Source organism: Pleurodeles waltl, chromosome 2_1 (assembly GCF_031143425.1).
Source record: "Pleurodeles waltl isolate 20211129_DDA chromosome 2_1, aPleWal1.hap1.20221129, whole genome shotgun sequence".
Taxonomy (NCBI): Eukaryota; Metazoa; Chordata; class Amphibia; order Caudata; family Salamandridae; genus Pleurodeles; species Pleurodeles waltl.
In genome coordinates this window covers 567,372,101-567,388,305 of record NC_090438.1, presented here as the reverse complement: position 1 = coordinate 567,388,305, position 16,205 = coordinate 567,372,101, and the positions used below count along the sequence as shown (strand labels likewise).

Genomic DNA, 16,205 nt, shown 5'->3' with positions numbered 1-16,205 from the left:
TATATATATATTTGATCTAGAGGCACACACATTATACACCACTCCACTGTGCGGTATTACGCAGTACATCCATTCACTATACACCACTCTACTATCTTTCTCTGTATGCAGCTCCACTCTCAGCCCACTCTGTTCCACTGTACTCAACTCCACTCTACTGTATTTCACTGGATGCCACTGCACTCTATGCCACTGCACTGGAAACTACTTCACTGTACACAACTACACTCCTCCCCACTCCACTGTATGCTATTCTACTCTTTGCCACACCACTCTCCGCCACTCCACTGCACCACACTCCACTCTATGCGAGCCCACTCTGCGCCACTGTGCGTCACTACACTGTACACCAATCCACTCTACACCCTTCCATTCTACACCATTCAATTCTGTGGCATTCCACTCTACTGTATGACATACTACTCCACTCTACTCTAAGACATGCCACTCTGTTGTACAAAATGACACGCTACACATTACACCGTACGGTGTTGCACTCAATGCAACTCCACTTCATGCCACTCCACTCAAAGGTTTTCCACTCTACGTCACTACATTCCACGTGTACAACATGTTACTCAACTCAATGCCATTCCAATGTATGCCACTCCACTATATGGTATCCCATTGTATGTTACTCCATTCAGCGTCACTCCACTCTATTGTATTCCACTCTATGGCACTCCACTTTACTGTACGACAAACTAATCGACTCTACAGCACTCCATTTATGCCACTCTGCCCCACTCCATGCTACATATTCCACTGTATGTTATTCCAGTATACAACACTCCTCGCTAGGTGACTACAGTCCATGCCACTCCACTCTACGCTATTCCATTGTACGCTATTCGACAGTACGTCTCTGTGCCACTCTACCCTACACCATTGTATTCTACACCACTCCAATGTATGCTATTTGACTATGATACTTAAGTCTACACCACTCCACTTTTCTCCACTTTACCCTACGCCAATCTACTCCACTCTCCGCCACTCCAGTGTATGCCACTCCACTAGAGGCTTTTCCAGTCTATGCATCTCCACACAAGGGGACTACAGTTACTCAGCCTTACCCCATTCCTCTCTATGCCACTCCACTCTATGGCACTCTATTGTATGTACTCCACTCAATGCTGTTCCACTATATGCTAATTGACTGTATGCCACTGTGCCACTCCACTCTTTCACTCTACACTACTCCACTCTATGCCACACCACTCCATGCTATTCCACTCTACACCACTCCAGTCCGTTCCACTACATCACTGCACTGTATGGCACACCAGTCTGACAATCTATTCCACTATACTCTGACCCTCCATTAAAGATGTTCCATTTAGCAACACTTAAATGAATGACATGCAACAGTACAATTTTCAACACTTTTTATTATAAAATATAAACCAATGACATTCAAATTAAAAAAAACAAAGGTTAAGGCTATGTTCTAGTTAGGAAACTGTATTTATTCTTTACAACCCCAACTTAAACTTTGCAAACAATAGAACTTCTAAAGTTAGAGGTGTAAGTTAAATTTTGTAGTTTGTGCACCACTTTCAAGTTACTCCAAGTAGCTCACCTCCGTTTACAGTCTTGTCTCCTTAATCGCTACATTACACTACATTTAATATACCTTGCCACTCAACCATGCACTGTCTTCTCACAAACAATGTAATTTCAGATGTCATAAATGTTATGAATTCATTCTATAATTTCACATGCTGTAACTTATGTAATGTAAAAGGGTATAAGCAGTTCATGGAGAAGTTGATTATTGGTTGATTTAAGTACTCTAGAAAGATTTGAAGTATTTGAGTGTAGTGTGGGACACTATTTAACTTTTTTGCTTATGGGGTTCTGCCTTTATAATGTTATTTTCACACACACTGTGGAGGATTCATTGGTAGGTTTTTGTAACCAGGACCAGCATGCAAAAGTGAGCTCGTTGGGTGTGTGGATCAAGGCTCCAAGATCAGCTCTTTTTATGAAAGTGTTTTTTTTGTTTTACTTTTTTCTACCAGCCCTGTAAGAAATGAGAAATGCTATGTTAACTGTCATTTAACTTTATTTGCTTAGAAATATGGAAAACATATTTTTTTCTGTCCGCTCCAGTGATAAATGACCTCATCTCCCAGGTCTTTTACAACTGATGTCCCGAGACCTGTCCTACTACAGCTCTGCAAACTGGGCAGGTAGAACCCTTTAATGCTTGACTCTCACGGTAGTGTAGGAAAGCAGTAACAGGCTACTCAGGAAGTTTGTGTGGGTTGCTCGACTCCACACTCAACAGTCAACCAGCAGACAAAATAATGTTCACCTTAGTGGTTGCCTTTACAAGAAAGAAAATACTATGGTCACATTTATACTAAGGACTACGCGTTTAAGGTCATTTCTTCCCGAGTGCTCTCCCTTTTATACTACACACCAGCTCTGCTCCCTTTCTAATCTCACCTTGGTATTGCCTCTAGCTTTGGGTATCCTCTCTCACTTTCAAAAAGAATTGTCTAAATTCAGCTAAGCTGAGGTCATTAAATGCCCACATTTCAACTGCCCTCAGTCCTTTGCAGTATCTCACCCCTTATTTGGTAGGTGATTTCCTTAAAGTCCCCTGATCTGAATGAGTATCCATGCAGCCCTCCCGCACACATTAGTGGGATCCATTGCGATCTGACAGCTTTGTGCGTGAGGTGGAGTCACGTTTCACAGTGCACTTGCCCAGCCCTTCTGTTAGAGATTGCAGCAGTCCTCAATCCTGTCTGCATGTGCCTCAGTCATGGCAGACCTTCAGCGACCCTCTTCGAGAAGATATGGCCTGTGAGTCATGCTGAGAACAGTCTGAGTCGGTTATGGTTCCAGATGGACCAAAGAAATTAATGACCTGCGTGGACCCACTGAAGTTGGGAAGATACAGCCCGAGTCTTAGGGCCAGATGTAGGAAGCCTTTTGCATGTCGCAAACTGCAAAAAACGCAGTTTGCGGCATGCAAAAGGCCGAATGCGATGCTCATCCTCAAATTGCGAGTCGGTACCGACTCGCAATTTGAGGATGGGACTCGCAAATAGGAAGGGGTGTTCCCTTCCTATTTGCGACCGCATCGCCATGCTGAGTTGCTTTGTGACCACGAATGCGGTCGCAAACCAACTCGCAGTTACCACCAGTGTCACACTGGTGGTAACTCATTCGCAAAAGGGAAGGGGTCCCCATAGGACCCCTTCCCCTTTGTGAATGCCGAAAAAAATATTTTTTCAGAGCAGGCAGTGGTCCTATAGACCACTGCCTACTCTGAAAAAAACGAAACCAAATGGTTTCGGAAGTTTTTTCTTTTTGCAACTCATTTTCCTTTAAGGAAAACGGGCTGCAAAAAGAAAAAAAAAACTGCTTTATTGAAAACGCAGTCACAGACATGGAGGTCTGCTGACTACAGCAGGCCACCATCCCTGTGAGTGCAGGGACTCGCTATGGGGTCGCAAACTGCGACCCACCTCATTATTATTAATGAGGTGGGTCTTTGCGACCCCATAGCGAGTCGCAGAAGGTGTCTGAGACACCTTTCTGCATCCCATTTTGCGAGTTGCAATTTCGGAGTCGGTCAGACTCGCAATTTGCAAGTCGCAAAATTTTCCTTTCCTACATCTGGCCCTAAGTCCTTAGCAGGCAGACAGATAAAGCCCACCGGGCCTATACTAGTCTGGTAGATGTAGCACTCCTCTGGGCCTTATGTGTCCTGGCAGAAGCGGACCTTGTCTAGGCTGAGGATCTGTGCGTGGGAGACCAAGGGTGCCCAAAGGCACCAGGAGCCTCCCTATATCACTGTAATGCAATCTACATCTTTCTGAAATCCCTGCAGCCACTTGGGATACACTGGGCTTTACTTCTCCTGCAGAGTTTGTTGTTCTAGTATCCTACTTCCCTCTCTCTGCAGAGAACAGGCTTCTCTGGCCTTCAGGGCAGGTTCACACCTTCTCCGTCAGACAGACACTAGCCCTTGTTGCACAGCAGTCCTTTGAGTACTCTGCATACCACTCCTTTCCTTGCACAAAGGACTTGGAAATGGAGCAACATTTTGAGTTGCACCTTTACATAGAACCTCTGCACAGGGGATGTGGATTTACTTTTTTTTACTTTAGAATCCGTTTGGGATGGTTCTCCTTTCATCTGCCCTCACCAGGTCCAGAATTCCAGACACAGCCTTTGTGTAAATTAAGGCTTCTCACAACAGGTAGCGCTGGGGTTGTCTCTGTCTTGGAGTACCCATAACAGAGGCATAAGGAGGCCTAAGAAGGTGTGAGGTTTCTGCACTTAACTGTCATCAGCCAAACTGAAGGACTAATCAGGTAAAGGCAGATGGACACCTTGAGTGTTCATCAAATGACACAATTGAGACTGCAGTCCCACCACTCACTCTACCAACCATCAAATGGCAGTTTTGATGAACACTAATCTGCTCTAAAGTTGGCCCTGTCTCCTTTCCCTCACTTCAGTGCCCACCTCCTTCCTCCAGCTGCAGGAATTCAAGCAGTACCTTTAACAGTCCTCATTCTCCATCTTTGCTAAGCCCTCTGTAGGGAGTTCAAAATGGTTTCCTCTGACATCCATTACTGTGGCTCACCCAAACACAATATGTGTGCTTCACTCACCACACATACGGACATGTTCACAGAATGTCAGTGCAAGTCCTAGGTGCACACAATGGAGTGGAAATTCATACAAGAGGGCCAGAAGGCGTTAAACCAAGTGACCCAGAAAAAAAGGTCTGATAACGCTGTATATTTCTCCCACCCACGTGTGGCGCCGCTGCTGCTCGCTGATCCTTTTCAGTATACCCCTGGGAGGAACAGTAGTCTACTGTCAATACCTAGGGCATGCTTTGTGCTCATCTCCAGATCATGTCTGGTTCTATCCCTCATTATCCGAGACAAGCCTAAGTCTCTGCACACATGCTTAGATTAGCTTGACAATAGGGTGAAAATGAAAAGTTGGGATTTTAAGTCTACATGCAATTAGGTGCCCAGGGTAGGGAAATGCACCTGTATGCCATGCAGTGGACATTTCTATCCCGCCACCCGTCTAAAAATGTTATTTAGCTATTTTTCTTTTAATAAAGATGATTGATGATCAGGAGTGGTGCCATTTTGAATATGAGAGACCTTCTTTAGTAGTAAAGCCTAAGTTTTCACTGAGTGGATAACTGTACTGTTCGAGGGATTGCCTGGTGAGCGATGTATAATGCTTTGAATGGGATTCTGCTGGCTACTGACAGTGTAAGAACTTGAAGGCAGTGGTGATGTAGTCACGCCTGCTGAAGTTTCACTTGTCTTGTCTTGCTGCATTCTGGATCTGTTGTGATTTATTGAATAGGTGATAGGAGTCCAGTATAAATCCTATTGTCACAGTCTATATGTGACAACACTAGCGGTGTAGAGGCAAAAACTCTGTGGGAAAGTGGCAGGTGATGGAAAATTCCACAAAGGAAGAATGCATTATTGGTCACTTGGTGGGCCTTTGGTTTGGGAGAGAGATATGGTTAAATCTAAGATTTCTTCTAGATTCTTTACTTGTATATAGGTGATGACGATAGTTCAAGTTTCTTGGGCCAGGCGTGGGTGGTATTGTATTTTTGCCATGCCCCTAAGGTTCAGTCTTGGTTGTTGAAGAGCTAAGTTTCAGGTGATTCTGAAGCACCAAAGCCTATTTGGCCTCTAGCATTCGATAAGTACTGCCATGTCCACGCCTGATGGTTTTTAAGTACTGCCATGTCCACGCCTGATGGTTTTTCCTGCTTAAGCATGATTTGGGTGTCTTCAGCGTAATAGTTGGAAGGGAGTTTGAAAGAGTCAAGGATTTCAGGGAATGGGAACTTATACAACAGAACAACGCCTGAACCTTGCAGGATACCTACTCTGTTGGAAAACAAAGGTGTGCGTAATAGAGGAAGCGTGGTGATTTGGATCCAGATAAAGGCTTTGCCTCAGATTTCTAGGTCAGTCTAGTGTGTGTTTTCCCTTTCCACCCCTATGTCACAAAGATCAGATTTCTAACCCCCTGGTGTAGTGACTTAGTTCAATGCACTAATACAAATTAGAAATCCAGTTAGACTGCGATTCAGACACAACCCGCTGAGCAGTATTGTGTAGGAAGTGTTTCCTGGTAACGATCAGTCCCACAAGATTAGTTCAGACACAATGGAAATCCAAACTCTCTTCCATTTATAAAATGTACACTCAAAGATCACTAGAAATGGAATATGCAGTTTAAAAAACTATTTTAAAATTCGTAATCTAGCACACATGATATGGAAGGTAGCATCAAAGAATCAAAGAAAGCAATTCATTAACAGTGAAAACTACAGGAAAAACTTGTAAGATTGTCATTGGATTTTGTAGCCTCAACATTCTCACTATGCTGTCTCTTAAGTCTCTAGGTGCTGTGCTAGTTCTAGCAGAATCAACAAATATAGCCCCTCAATAAGTCAGTGAAGCAGGAGCCTTGCCTGATTCGTGCCGGAGCATGCTTTGGTTGAGGTGGAATCTGGAACCGTGCCCATCTTGGTCTTGTTCGCTCGCATCAAGTCCTCTCCTAACAAAGACTGAATACCTTCCTGCTCGCCATTGTTACCTTATATTTTGAAAATAAAGATGGGATTAAGTGGACACCTAAGCAACAATAAGCCAAAACATCACGGGCAGCAAATGTGTCCTCTCAATTCCTTAACTATAAACAATTAAAACATGTCCGCTTATACCATGAGCAAACAAGATGCCAGCAATTCTGCCCATGTCTGAAATAAAGTCACACTTTATTTGAAAAGAAATAGAAGAATCTGAAATAAAAATAGAAACGTCTAAACCAATAATATAAAGGAAATAAAAGCATCTAAAAAAGGCTTTTCTGAGCATGTCTCACTTTCGATTAAAGTAATCTAAAAGTCTGAAAAAGAGGTGATGAAAATCGAAGCGCCAGGGCAGACAAATGATGGAACCAATTTATCTGAAACGGAACGCTGATGGTATTTACAACAGCACTGGAATAACTTTTAAGTTAAGGAGTAATTATAGTGAGTCCGAATGTTCTTGCAGCTACTTATTGAACTTTTCTAAACTAAAGAATTTTGCAGATATTTATTTAAATATTATGAATGTGTTTGCAGATGTTTGATTATCACCACTTCATGACACATTTGCAGACCAGAAGAATATGCCAGAAACATTAATTTTATGTAATCACAATTACTCACTCGTTGCATATCCAGTAACACGTCTTCATTTCAATTTTAAAAGGTCTCTGCATTGAAAAATACGGTGCTCATGACAAATAAGCTTTGGTGGCAATAGCTGATTGTCAGCAGTTTTGAGAACTAAAGATGTGTCAAGAAGAAGGGCGGCATCGGTGTAGAAATGGACTATATTTCTGAGGTTTCTCAGTTAATAAGTAATTCATATTAATTCTCTGCATCTTGCAGGCCCGAAACCACTTTTTTTGTCAGAGAGGATTATGTTTTTCTTGAGAAAGCCAGATTTAAGTGCAGGCTAGTTTTTCAATGAGTTTCCTCAGCATGCTGTGTTTTCAGTTGTTTATAATTAGCTGCTATTGCTTAAAGTTAAGTGTTCAAATTCTTCGAGTCCTCCTTTCTTTTGACTTAATGTAGGAAGTTTTAATTAAATAGGCAACTCTCAAGTTGAGATGGATGAGGTAACTGCTCTGACTACAATGAGAGCAGAGGGCTCAGTGAGTAATATTTTGAAAATGGTATGAGGTGCGTAGGTCCTTTGAATATTCAGTGATAGGCTTTGTCATCTCAGCAATGCATTTTGTGGAGAGTATGTTGAACAAGCTAAATGTGGGCTTGATTACTGAGGTTTAGAGTATGTGGGGATGTCTCTGATTGCTCTCTGTTACAAATGGGACATTAAGGCGTTTGCCCAGCTCTTAAGTAGTTCTCAGCGTTTGAATTGCTCTTTGCTTCTGTTTTTGTTACTAAACTCTGATGATTTTGAAGAGCTTGTTAGTTTGAACTCTGTTATCTTATATGTTATGTTTTGTCTTTTTAATTGTTTATTTTTAGGACTAATGTTGTGATTACTTTCTCCACTGTTTATCCGGAGTTCTAGTTATTGTGTTGGAATTTTAAATCCTATATAAAGTATTGTTTTTGTAATTTTATGAGAGTTTAGCCAGCCCATCTTTTCATTGTGATGAGAACCAATGATGAGAATCACTGAAAGAATTAAGTCCATTTGTCATTCTGATCATATTTGATGTTAAGCAAAATATCCCATTAGGGGCTATGATTTTATCAAGAGTGTGGCCTGAGTTGTGAGTGCTCAAAAGACTACTTAGCGTTGGTTAGGACCTTCAATTATAGAGATGTACAATGAAGTATGACACAAATTTGACTTGTCAACCCATATGTTGAGGTAAACCAAGATAAGTTTGGACGGTCTGTGGTATTGTCTATAATGCGGTCCAAGGGGGTGTCTGGAAAGGCATTGTTTCATGGGTTGGTTGGCACATAAGCAGAAGAGGGGTGGTGAAAATGTTATCAACTGAGGAACCCACCTGTAGGGCTTTGCATTCCTGTGCTGTGAGGTTACTGATGAAAGTTGGTAAAGTATTTTTATGTACCACTGCTTTTCCTGCAACCATTGTTGTGCTCTGATATTTTTGATTTTTTTTGTATGGGATTAGGTATCCATTACAGATGGCCTCATATAAGTTGTGTAGCATCATCATTATCATAATCATCCAGCCGCGCTTTCATGATCAGTAAAAGATCCCGTTAGAAATTCATTAGTATCTCATTTATATGGATTCTGTTATTGCTTACATATCTCACATTAATTGGGGTGCAGAAAAACTGGTGGAAAGTTGGTTCAATGTGCAATCCGGAGATCTGAAATTAGCTGGTGACGTTGGTGATATTGTAAAATACTCCTCATGGAGTGGTTGCAGGAGTTGCAGTAAAAGCATTGTGGTGGATCTCCTTTCTGAAGCCTTGACTTTGAAGGGAACACATTGATGCAAGGTTTAAAAAGTATGCACAGACCAGGTGGACCAGTTTTGTTAAGTATGTGGAGCACATGATTGTATGCAACAATAATAGTTATTGCAATGACTCTGGCCTATGAGGTAGCAGAAGTTGTAAAAATGCAATGTTTTTTGTCTGGGAAAGCAGCATGTTTGTTGAAAAGGTGGGTTATGCAAGTTCTTGTTCTGATGGTTTCTATGCCCAGAACGGCGCCAGAGACTGGGCCCAAGGTGGGACAGTTTTTTCACTGTGGTGGTCAAGGATGCATTATAGATATTTGCAGGGTTAGGAGAAGGTTTAGGAGAACGAGGGCATGGTGGAGGGTTATGTAGAAGTTAATTTATTGATCTGTAAAGTGATTGTGCTTTTTAGTGATTTTAAAGCAGTTCGTAAGTTAGTTGGAGAAAGGTTGAGAGATAAGTAAGCATGTTGTATAGCACGTGGCAGTTTTGCCAGAAAATAATTGATATAGAAAGGTCTGTGTAATAGGGGACTGATGTAGGAGCATAGGGTGCACGTGAGAAGTAATTGAGAAAAGTTCATAGACTGGGTTATTAGCTAGGTGGCGAGAGGTTGAAGGGAGTTGTTCGAAATTGGGTTGCTGGTTGACTGGGGTGTGAGCTCTGGTCAAGAAGCAGCCACAGTCCTAGTCAGGGTAAGGCACAAACCCACCCCAAATTAACCTCTGCTCCCACCCTGGTACCTTGGCCCAGAAAGGCCAGAACTACTCACCCGTGAGGGATTCAAAGCGGGGGAAAGGGGCAGAGGGGAAGCATGGATCGTCCATCAGTGCGGTGGTTCTTCAAATAGCAATGTCTTCAAATAGCCATGTCTTCAGCTCTTTCGTGGAGTTGAGGAGGGGAGTAGTCTGTCTGAGGTGGGGCGGGAGGGCGTTCCAGGCTGTGGTGGCAAGGTAGGAGAATGAGCGTCTCCCTGTTCTTGTTTTTCTGATGTGGGGTACTTCGGCGAGAGAGAGCTGGGCTGAGCATGGGGTCCTGTGGGGTGCGTGGAAATTGAGTCGCCTGTTCAGGTAGGCTGGTCCGGTGTGCGTGGGTGAGGATCTTGAAGGTGATTCTTTTCTTTATGGGAAGCCAGTGTAGTGTGCACAGGTGCTGGGAGATGTGATAGTGTTGAGGTAGGTCGAGGACCAGTCTAGCGGCGGCGTTCTGGATGTTCTGTAGTTTGCGGGTGAGTTCCTTGTTGATTCTGGGGTAGAGCACGTTGCTGTAGTCCAGTCGGCTGGTAAAGAGGGCGTGAATTTGTGCAACACTTAAAACAGTAACAACAACACACAAAAAGGATCCCATACCAGGTTAAAAAATAGAACTTAATTTAATAAATAAAACAAGACCAAAATGACAAAAATCCAATCATTAGAACCAAAGATAAACACTTTAAAAGAATAAACTGTAGCATAGCACCTAAAAGCATAAAGCGCCAACCGGGGATATCTGGTTGTGCCAGACTGGGGCAAAGTTACAAATTCAGGCCGACTGCGATGGAGTGCTAGCCAGCTACAGGGACCCAGTTAGGTCCTCTAAACACAGTACCTGAAATCCCGGCTGCGGATCGATGCTGACGCTGCGCTGAAGATGCACCACACAGTTGAAGTGATGCGGCAAGGTTGCTGTGCAGGGTCCTCGTCAAGGATCCCATCGATTGTGCTTGTGATGCGAAGTCCAGCTTCAGGGATGCGGCACACAGCTGTTGATGCCTTAGTTCCAACAAGCTGTGATGCAGAGTTCGGCGTTGTCGAGGCAGGTCAGCACAGCAAAGCAGGAGTCCAGCAGAGTGGCAGTCTTTCCACAGCAGAATGGTCCTTCTTCCTGTCAGAGTATCCACAGGTCCAGAAGTTTGCTGAAGAGGTGGTGTGTAAGGTCCTTCTTTTATGCACAGTTGTGCATTTGAAGTGGGAAGAAGCTTCTACTGGCATGCCTTTGAAGTGTACATATGCCCTGCCTCCCCTGCCCTGGTTCCAAGCTGGTTGAAGTGAAAATGCAGTGTTGTGTTAGGCCCTTTGTGGTGAGACAGGACACAGTCTGTTCAGATGTAAGTGAGGCTGAGCCCAGACCCTCCCTCCCATCCTGCCAGTGATGGCCCATTCATTCACACTTAAGCTCCCATTGTGTGTCTGTCAAGAGGAATACGCAAAGCCCAACTGCCAATTACACCCAGCCATGTGACCAGGCAGGTTGCAGGCACCAAATGGCTAAGGCAAGGAAAGGTCAGCTTTCTAAAAGTGCCATTTTCAGCATTGTAACTTAAAATCTGACTTCACCATAAGTTAGAATTTTAAATTAGGATTCCAGAGAAACCAAACTTAAAGGGTCTATCTTTTCCCATTTGGAAATTACACTTACAAAAATGTTATAAGGCAACTCCAAATTAAGAGATAGGTCTTGCAGTAGTGGAAAACAAACGTAAGAGGCTTTTTTCCTACCAGGACATGTAAAACTTAAAAGTACCTGTCTAACTTTTAAATCATTGCACCCTGCCCTTGAGGCTGTCTAGGCCCTACCCTAGGGGTGACTTATCTGCATTTAAATGGAAGCTTGAGCCTGGCAGAAGGTTTACTTCATTGTCTAGCAATTTGGAAGCATGACTTTGCAGTGTGCCAGCAGTATTAGAGCCACCGTTCTTCAAAGCTAAGGGATATTTTCTTTTAGATCTCATAGTTGTTGTCTGTGAGTAGGACTCCATTCATGACCCAGTTTTCAGCCTGGGAAGGGCTCACTTTTTGACTGATTGGCCCTTCCTTTGTTGTCAGCTGTCGTTGCTGCATCTATGACAAGCACAAACACTAGGTTTTTTCAATTCACTTGGGACCTATAAGTAAATTAAACATGGGATCAGGGGATGTGTTGTGTGGTTCCACCATGTATTCCATTTGCCGACCTTCAGACTCACCTTGCTCTTTGCTGTACCCAGTTCCACGTCCCCAGGTGTTATGATGCTCGCCTATAGGCAGTCACAGACTGCCCCTTAGAACATGATTATTGATGGGGAGATTGGGCCGTGGGGGCATCTCCCAGCTGTACAGCACCCTCATAAGTAGCGCCCAGGAGACACTAAACCCACTCTGACACAGGTGGGAGAGATAGATCAGGGAACTGGAGGAAGTTGAATGGTGGGAGGCATGTATGGCCGCTAGGAAGCTAGCGATATCTGCACATCTACGCCTGGTCCAGCTCCACTACCTCAACCAACTGTACGTGACTCCCGAACGACTGGGCTATGCAGGTATCCTTTCAGGCACCAGATGTCCAACAGCCCCCAATCTCCAACAGTAGACTTCTTTCATATGAACAGGCTGTGTCCGCAAATTACCCGCTCCTGAACCCAGATTAATACTGCCCTCTCGGTGATCTTAGACAAATCAGTCATATTGACTCCGAAAGTGACACCTTTGGGGATAATGGATGACTTTAGGGGAACACAGGGAGATAGGGCTGTGGTAAGGTTGGTGGCCATACTGGCGATAGACAGACCCTCCAAAGTTGCCACTGTGGTATGCTGTCATGGACTGGTGTGCCAACAGTAAGAACCAATTTATGCTGTCCGGGGATGTCCGCGGACATTGTGTAAAATTTGGGGTAAATGGGACTGCCATAGGTTGTTTTCTATGATGAGGACTATGCTTTCAGTTATGGATTGATGTGCGACGGGTGGGAGGAGAATGAGACTGAAAACAGGGCGCATGTTTTTTTTTAATGATATCTTGTTTTCATTTGTGACATCTTTGTTAAAACCAAATAAAATTTGTTTATCAAAAAAATAAATATGCCAATTGGGTATAAGCCAGTATTACCATGGTTTACGGAGAAAGCATCTTGACCCTGGGTAGCAGTGGTAAAGTGCACAGAGTCCTAAGGCCAACAAGATCGAATTCAGCAAAAAAGGGAAGGAAGAAGGCAAATGGTTTAGGGATGACCCTATAGAAAGGGCCAGGTCCATTAGGAGTGTTATGGGGTTGAAGCAAAGGAAATGGAGGATAAACCAGGGAGTGGGACAGTTTGAGATGAAGAAATTAAAAAATAGGGTGAGAGAGATGGAGTCCTAAGTGAAAGTGTGAAAGGAGGAGTGGGGAAGAGGAATGGAGTATAGGGTGAAACAAGGTGAGTAGGGAGATACGTGGGTACAGTTGATATTACCATGACCACTTGGATACTTCCTGGCATATGGTCTGAAGTAGCAGAAGCTAGGCTGCCAGGATTATGCAGTGGTGCAAGATACTGACACAAACGGGATTACTAATATGGATCTTGATTGTTCCTTTATAGACGCACAAGGGAAAGATTTGTGTGAGGTGGATGGAGAATTGTTATGGAGAAGAGAAAGCTAGACTACCAGGATCATTATTGAAAACACTGTGCTGCAGAGGTAGACAAGTCGACAGTGAGCACATGAATACTTAAGTTGTCGGAGCATGGATTAGGTGTGTTCTGGTGCACAACATGTAGGCTGCTAGGACCACTTGGTTATTTCCTGGTGGAAGTTTACAAGAGGTTAACAGATTTTCGAAAGAGAATGAATAACTTTGTTTTATCAGTACATGGGTAGCTTATAGTTTGCTTAATATTCAGATCCATACTATCTTTTCTGATTGACATTCATTCCTCAGAATCACTAAGTGCAACTCTTATAAGACTTTGACAATGTTTCTTTGTTTTTCCTCTGTAGAAGAAAACAGCCTTCTGAAATGGTTACTTAACAGTAAACCGAAAATGAAAGAGAAGATCAACCATCAAGATAAAGATGGCAGTACAATTCTGCATGTTGTTGCTGCTTTTCCTACAACTCAGGCCAATGGATATAACATGAAACGTATGTATGACGACCACATAAATGTCGTTGATAACAATGTTAAAACATTTTGACTGCTAATATGCAGTAATGTCATTCTGAAGTGAATCTGCAAAAACAGACACTGGAAATACACAAGAGAAAGCGTCAGGAGAGAGGCTAGCAGAGCTGTGGAGATAATAATAGACATAGATATTCATTCTGCGAACAGAGGCCATCTTGAGTTTTTCATACAATGTTTATTTGCTATTGTCTGAATGCAGCAACTCAAAGCCCAAATATCAGAACATTATTTCCTGTTAACAGTTTCAAGATTATTACATTCCAGTAATTGACTTCTTAACCACCCATTCACTCTTACCCTCTTTTTCAGTTTTCATGACCTGAATGGCTTGACAACCATTCCTTTTCGACCTACACTATTATCTGAACATTAATCAACTACCAGTTTGTGACTTGCATATAAAAGTTAGTGCATCTTATAACATTTACTATATCCGTAAAGGCAGTTAGTCATTAAAGGGTAGTTTGATTAATTCATGTGAAGGGCTCTTTGATGTGATTGCTGGAGAGCATATGTCCAGTCCTTGTTTTGCAGAGCTACGACAAGACCAAGTGGAGTGTGAGTTCTCTGACCCCAGGGAACTTGCACTGGAGGGAGACCTCTAGGTGAGTACTAGAGGGTCTGAAGAGGCCTTTGGGGGTGCTTCTAAAGGGAGTGGTCTAGGTATTTCCCAATCAGGTGAGGTGGGAAAGGATTGCAGTGTCCCAGGTAGGTCCCAGTGTAGTGGGATGGGTGAGGGATCCCATGTCCTGTCTCAGGCGAGGGAATGGGAGTGGGCTGAGTCCCAGGGTGCCCGAGATCCAGTCCCAGGTCCTGGAGGGTTCCATGAGTGAACGCCCGGAGGAGAGCCCAGCCTGCACCATAGGGCTATCTGGTGAGGGAGACCCCGTAGTGTTGTAGCCAGCGTCCCACCAGTTTTGGTGTCTGGCAATACCACTCCTAGTGAGGGGGTGCAAAAGTCCAGGCAGAGGGGTGAGCTCTGAGGACAGAGCTCCCTAGGAATGACCTTGGTGATGCAATTTTGGACTGGGGGGGAACCAGGCTCTACCAAGTGGGCAGAGGTCAGGGGACCAGTGCCAATCAGGCTCTCATGCAGCCCTTAGGGAAGGTGTTTCCCTTTGGGGGGGTTGTACTCCCCAGGAAGTCCTGGCTTGCCAGGCAGTGGTCCAGCCTGAGGGTCGTGACTCTGGGTTGGATGATTTGGTTCAGGGGGTAAGCTCTGACCTGATGAGGGGTAGATGTGCCCCCCAGGAAGTTCTGGATTGCCAGACAGTGTCCCAGTCTGACGGTACAGTCCTTAGGCTGGAGGATCAGGTGCGGGGGATAAACTCGGACCTGATTCGGGCCGCGGGGGGGGGGGGGTGGTTACGGCGGTTGAGCCCAATCACAGTCCCCAGTGTGATTTCTAGGGGTACTCTCCATGGGGGGACAGAACTCTGGGATTAGGGACAGGGGAGAGCGAGACTCACCCCTGACCACAGTTCAATCCAAGGGTACAGACCCTGGGTTGAAGGGCCAGGTTCAGGTTATTTCCCCTGACCTGGAGGGAGGGGCTACTGCTAACAGTGCCCCATCATGTTGGATTCCGGGGGGGGCATTCCTAGTAGGGGGGTGCAGGACCCCAGAAAGAAGGGCAGGGGGAGGGAAGCCTCACCCTTGACCCTGCTCCAACCTGAAGGTACAGACCCCAGGTTGGAAGACCAGTTGAAGGTTAACATCTCTGCACTGGTGGGGGAATTGTGCAGGACTTCTTCCCCAGAGGGGAGGACCAGTGTCGGGCTGTCATCCCTGACCTGATGGAAGGGAGAGTGTTCAAAGGGTGCCAGGCACTTGGGGCTACCGCCCGCCACTCTCCACCATCACAGTGGTTGGAGAGCCTTGAAAGGCCTGGGGCCTGGCTCTCACCCCTGACAGATGTCAGTGGCCACTGTGGCTTGCAGTCCTGGTGGACAGAGTTGCCCCTGGCGGGGGGACAGGCGTCACAACCCGGGGGTAGAGTAGGCCACACCACTGTGTTGTCCATGGTGGTACTGTCTGCCCCCTGGGATGCATCTGTGAACAAAGTAAGGTTAGGTGCTGCAAAGATGGAATCTGCAGATGAGGACCCATGGGTTAGCTTAGTGGGCCCTGAGAGTATGGACAGAGGGATCCAACTGGAGTCAGGAAAGCGTAGAACTGCAACATGCCCCTGCTGTTGGAGGCCTGTGTCCCTGTTCTGTCGCCCTAATCAGGGAAGTCCATCAAGGTATTGATTGGTCTCCCCTGACTTTATGCTGATGGGGGGTTGTGTTGGAAATGGCCCTTTTTGCA

General features: G+C 44.7%; 1 protein-coding gene across 2 annotated transcripts in view; it reads left to right on the top strand.

Moving 5' to 3' along the window:
* Positions 1-16,205, top strand: part of TRANK1 (tetratricopeptide repeat and ankyrin repeat containing 1) — a 931,136-nt gene that overhangs the window by 323,225 nt on the left and 591,706 nt on the right. For both annotated transcript variants that reach the window (XM_069214995.1, XM_069214985.1), the window contains exon 8: positions 13,709-13,852. In XM_069214995.1, coding sequence (XP_069071096.1) covers positions 13,709-13,852 — 144 coding nt within the window. The remainder of the gene's footprint in view (positions 1-13,708; positions 13,853-16,205) is intronic.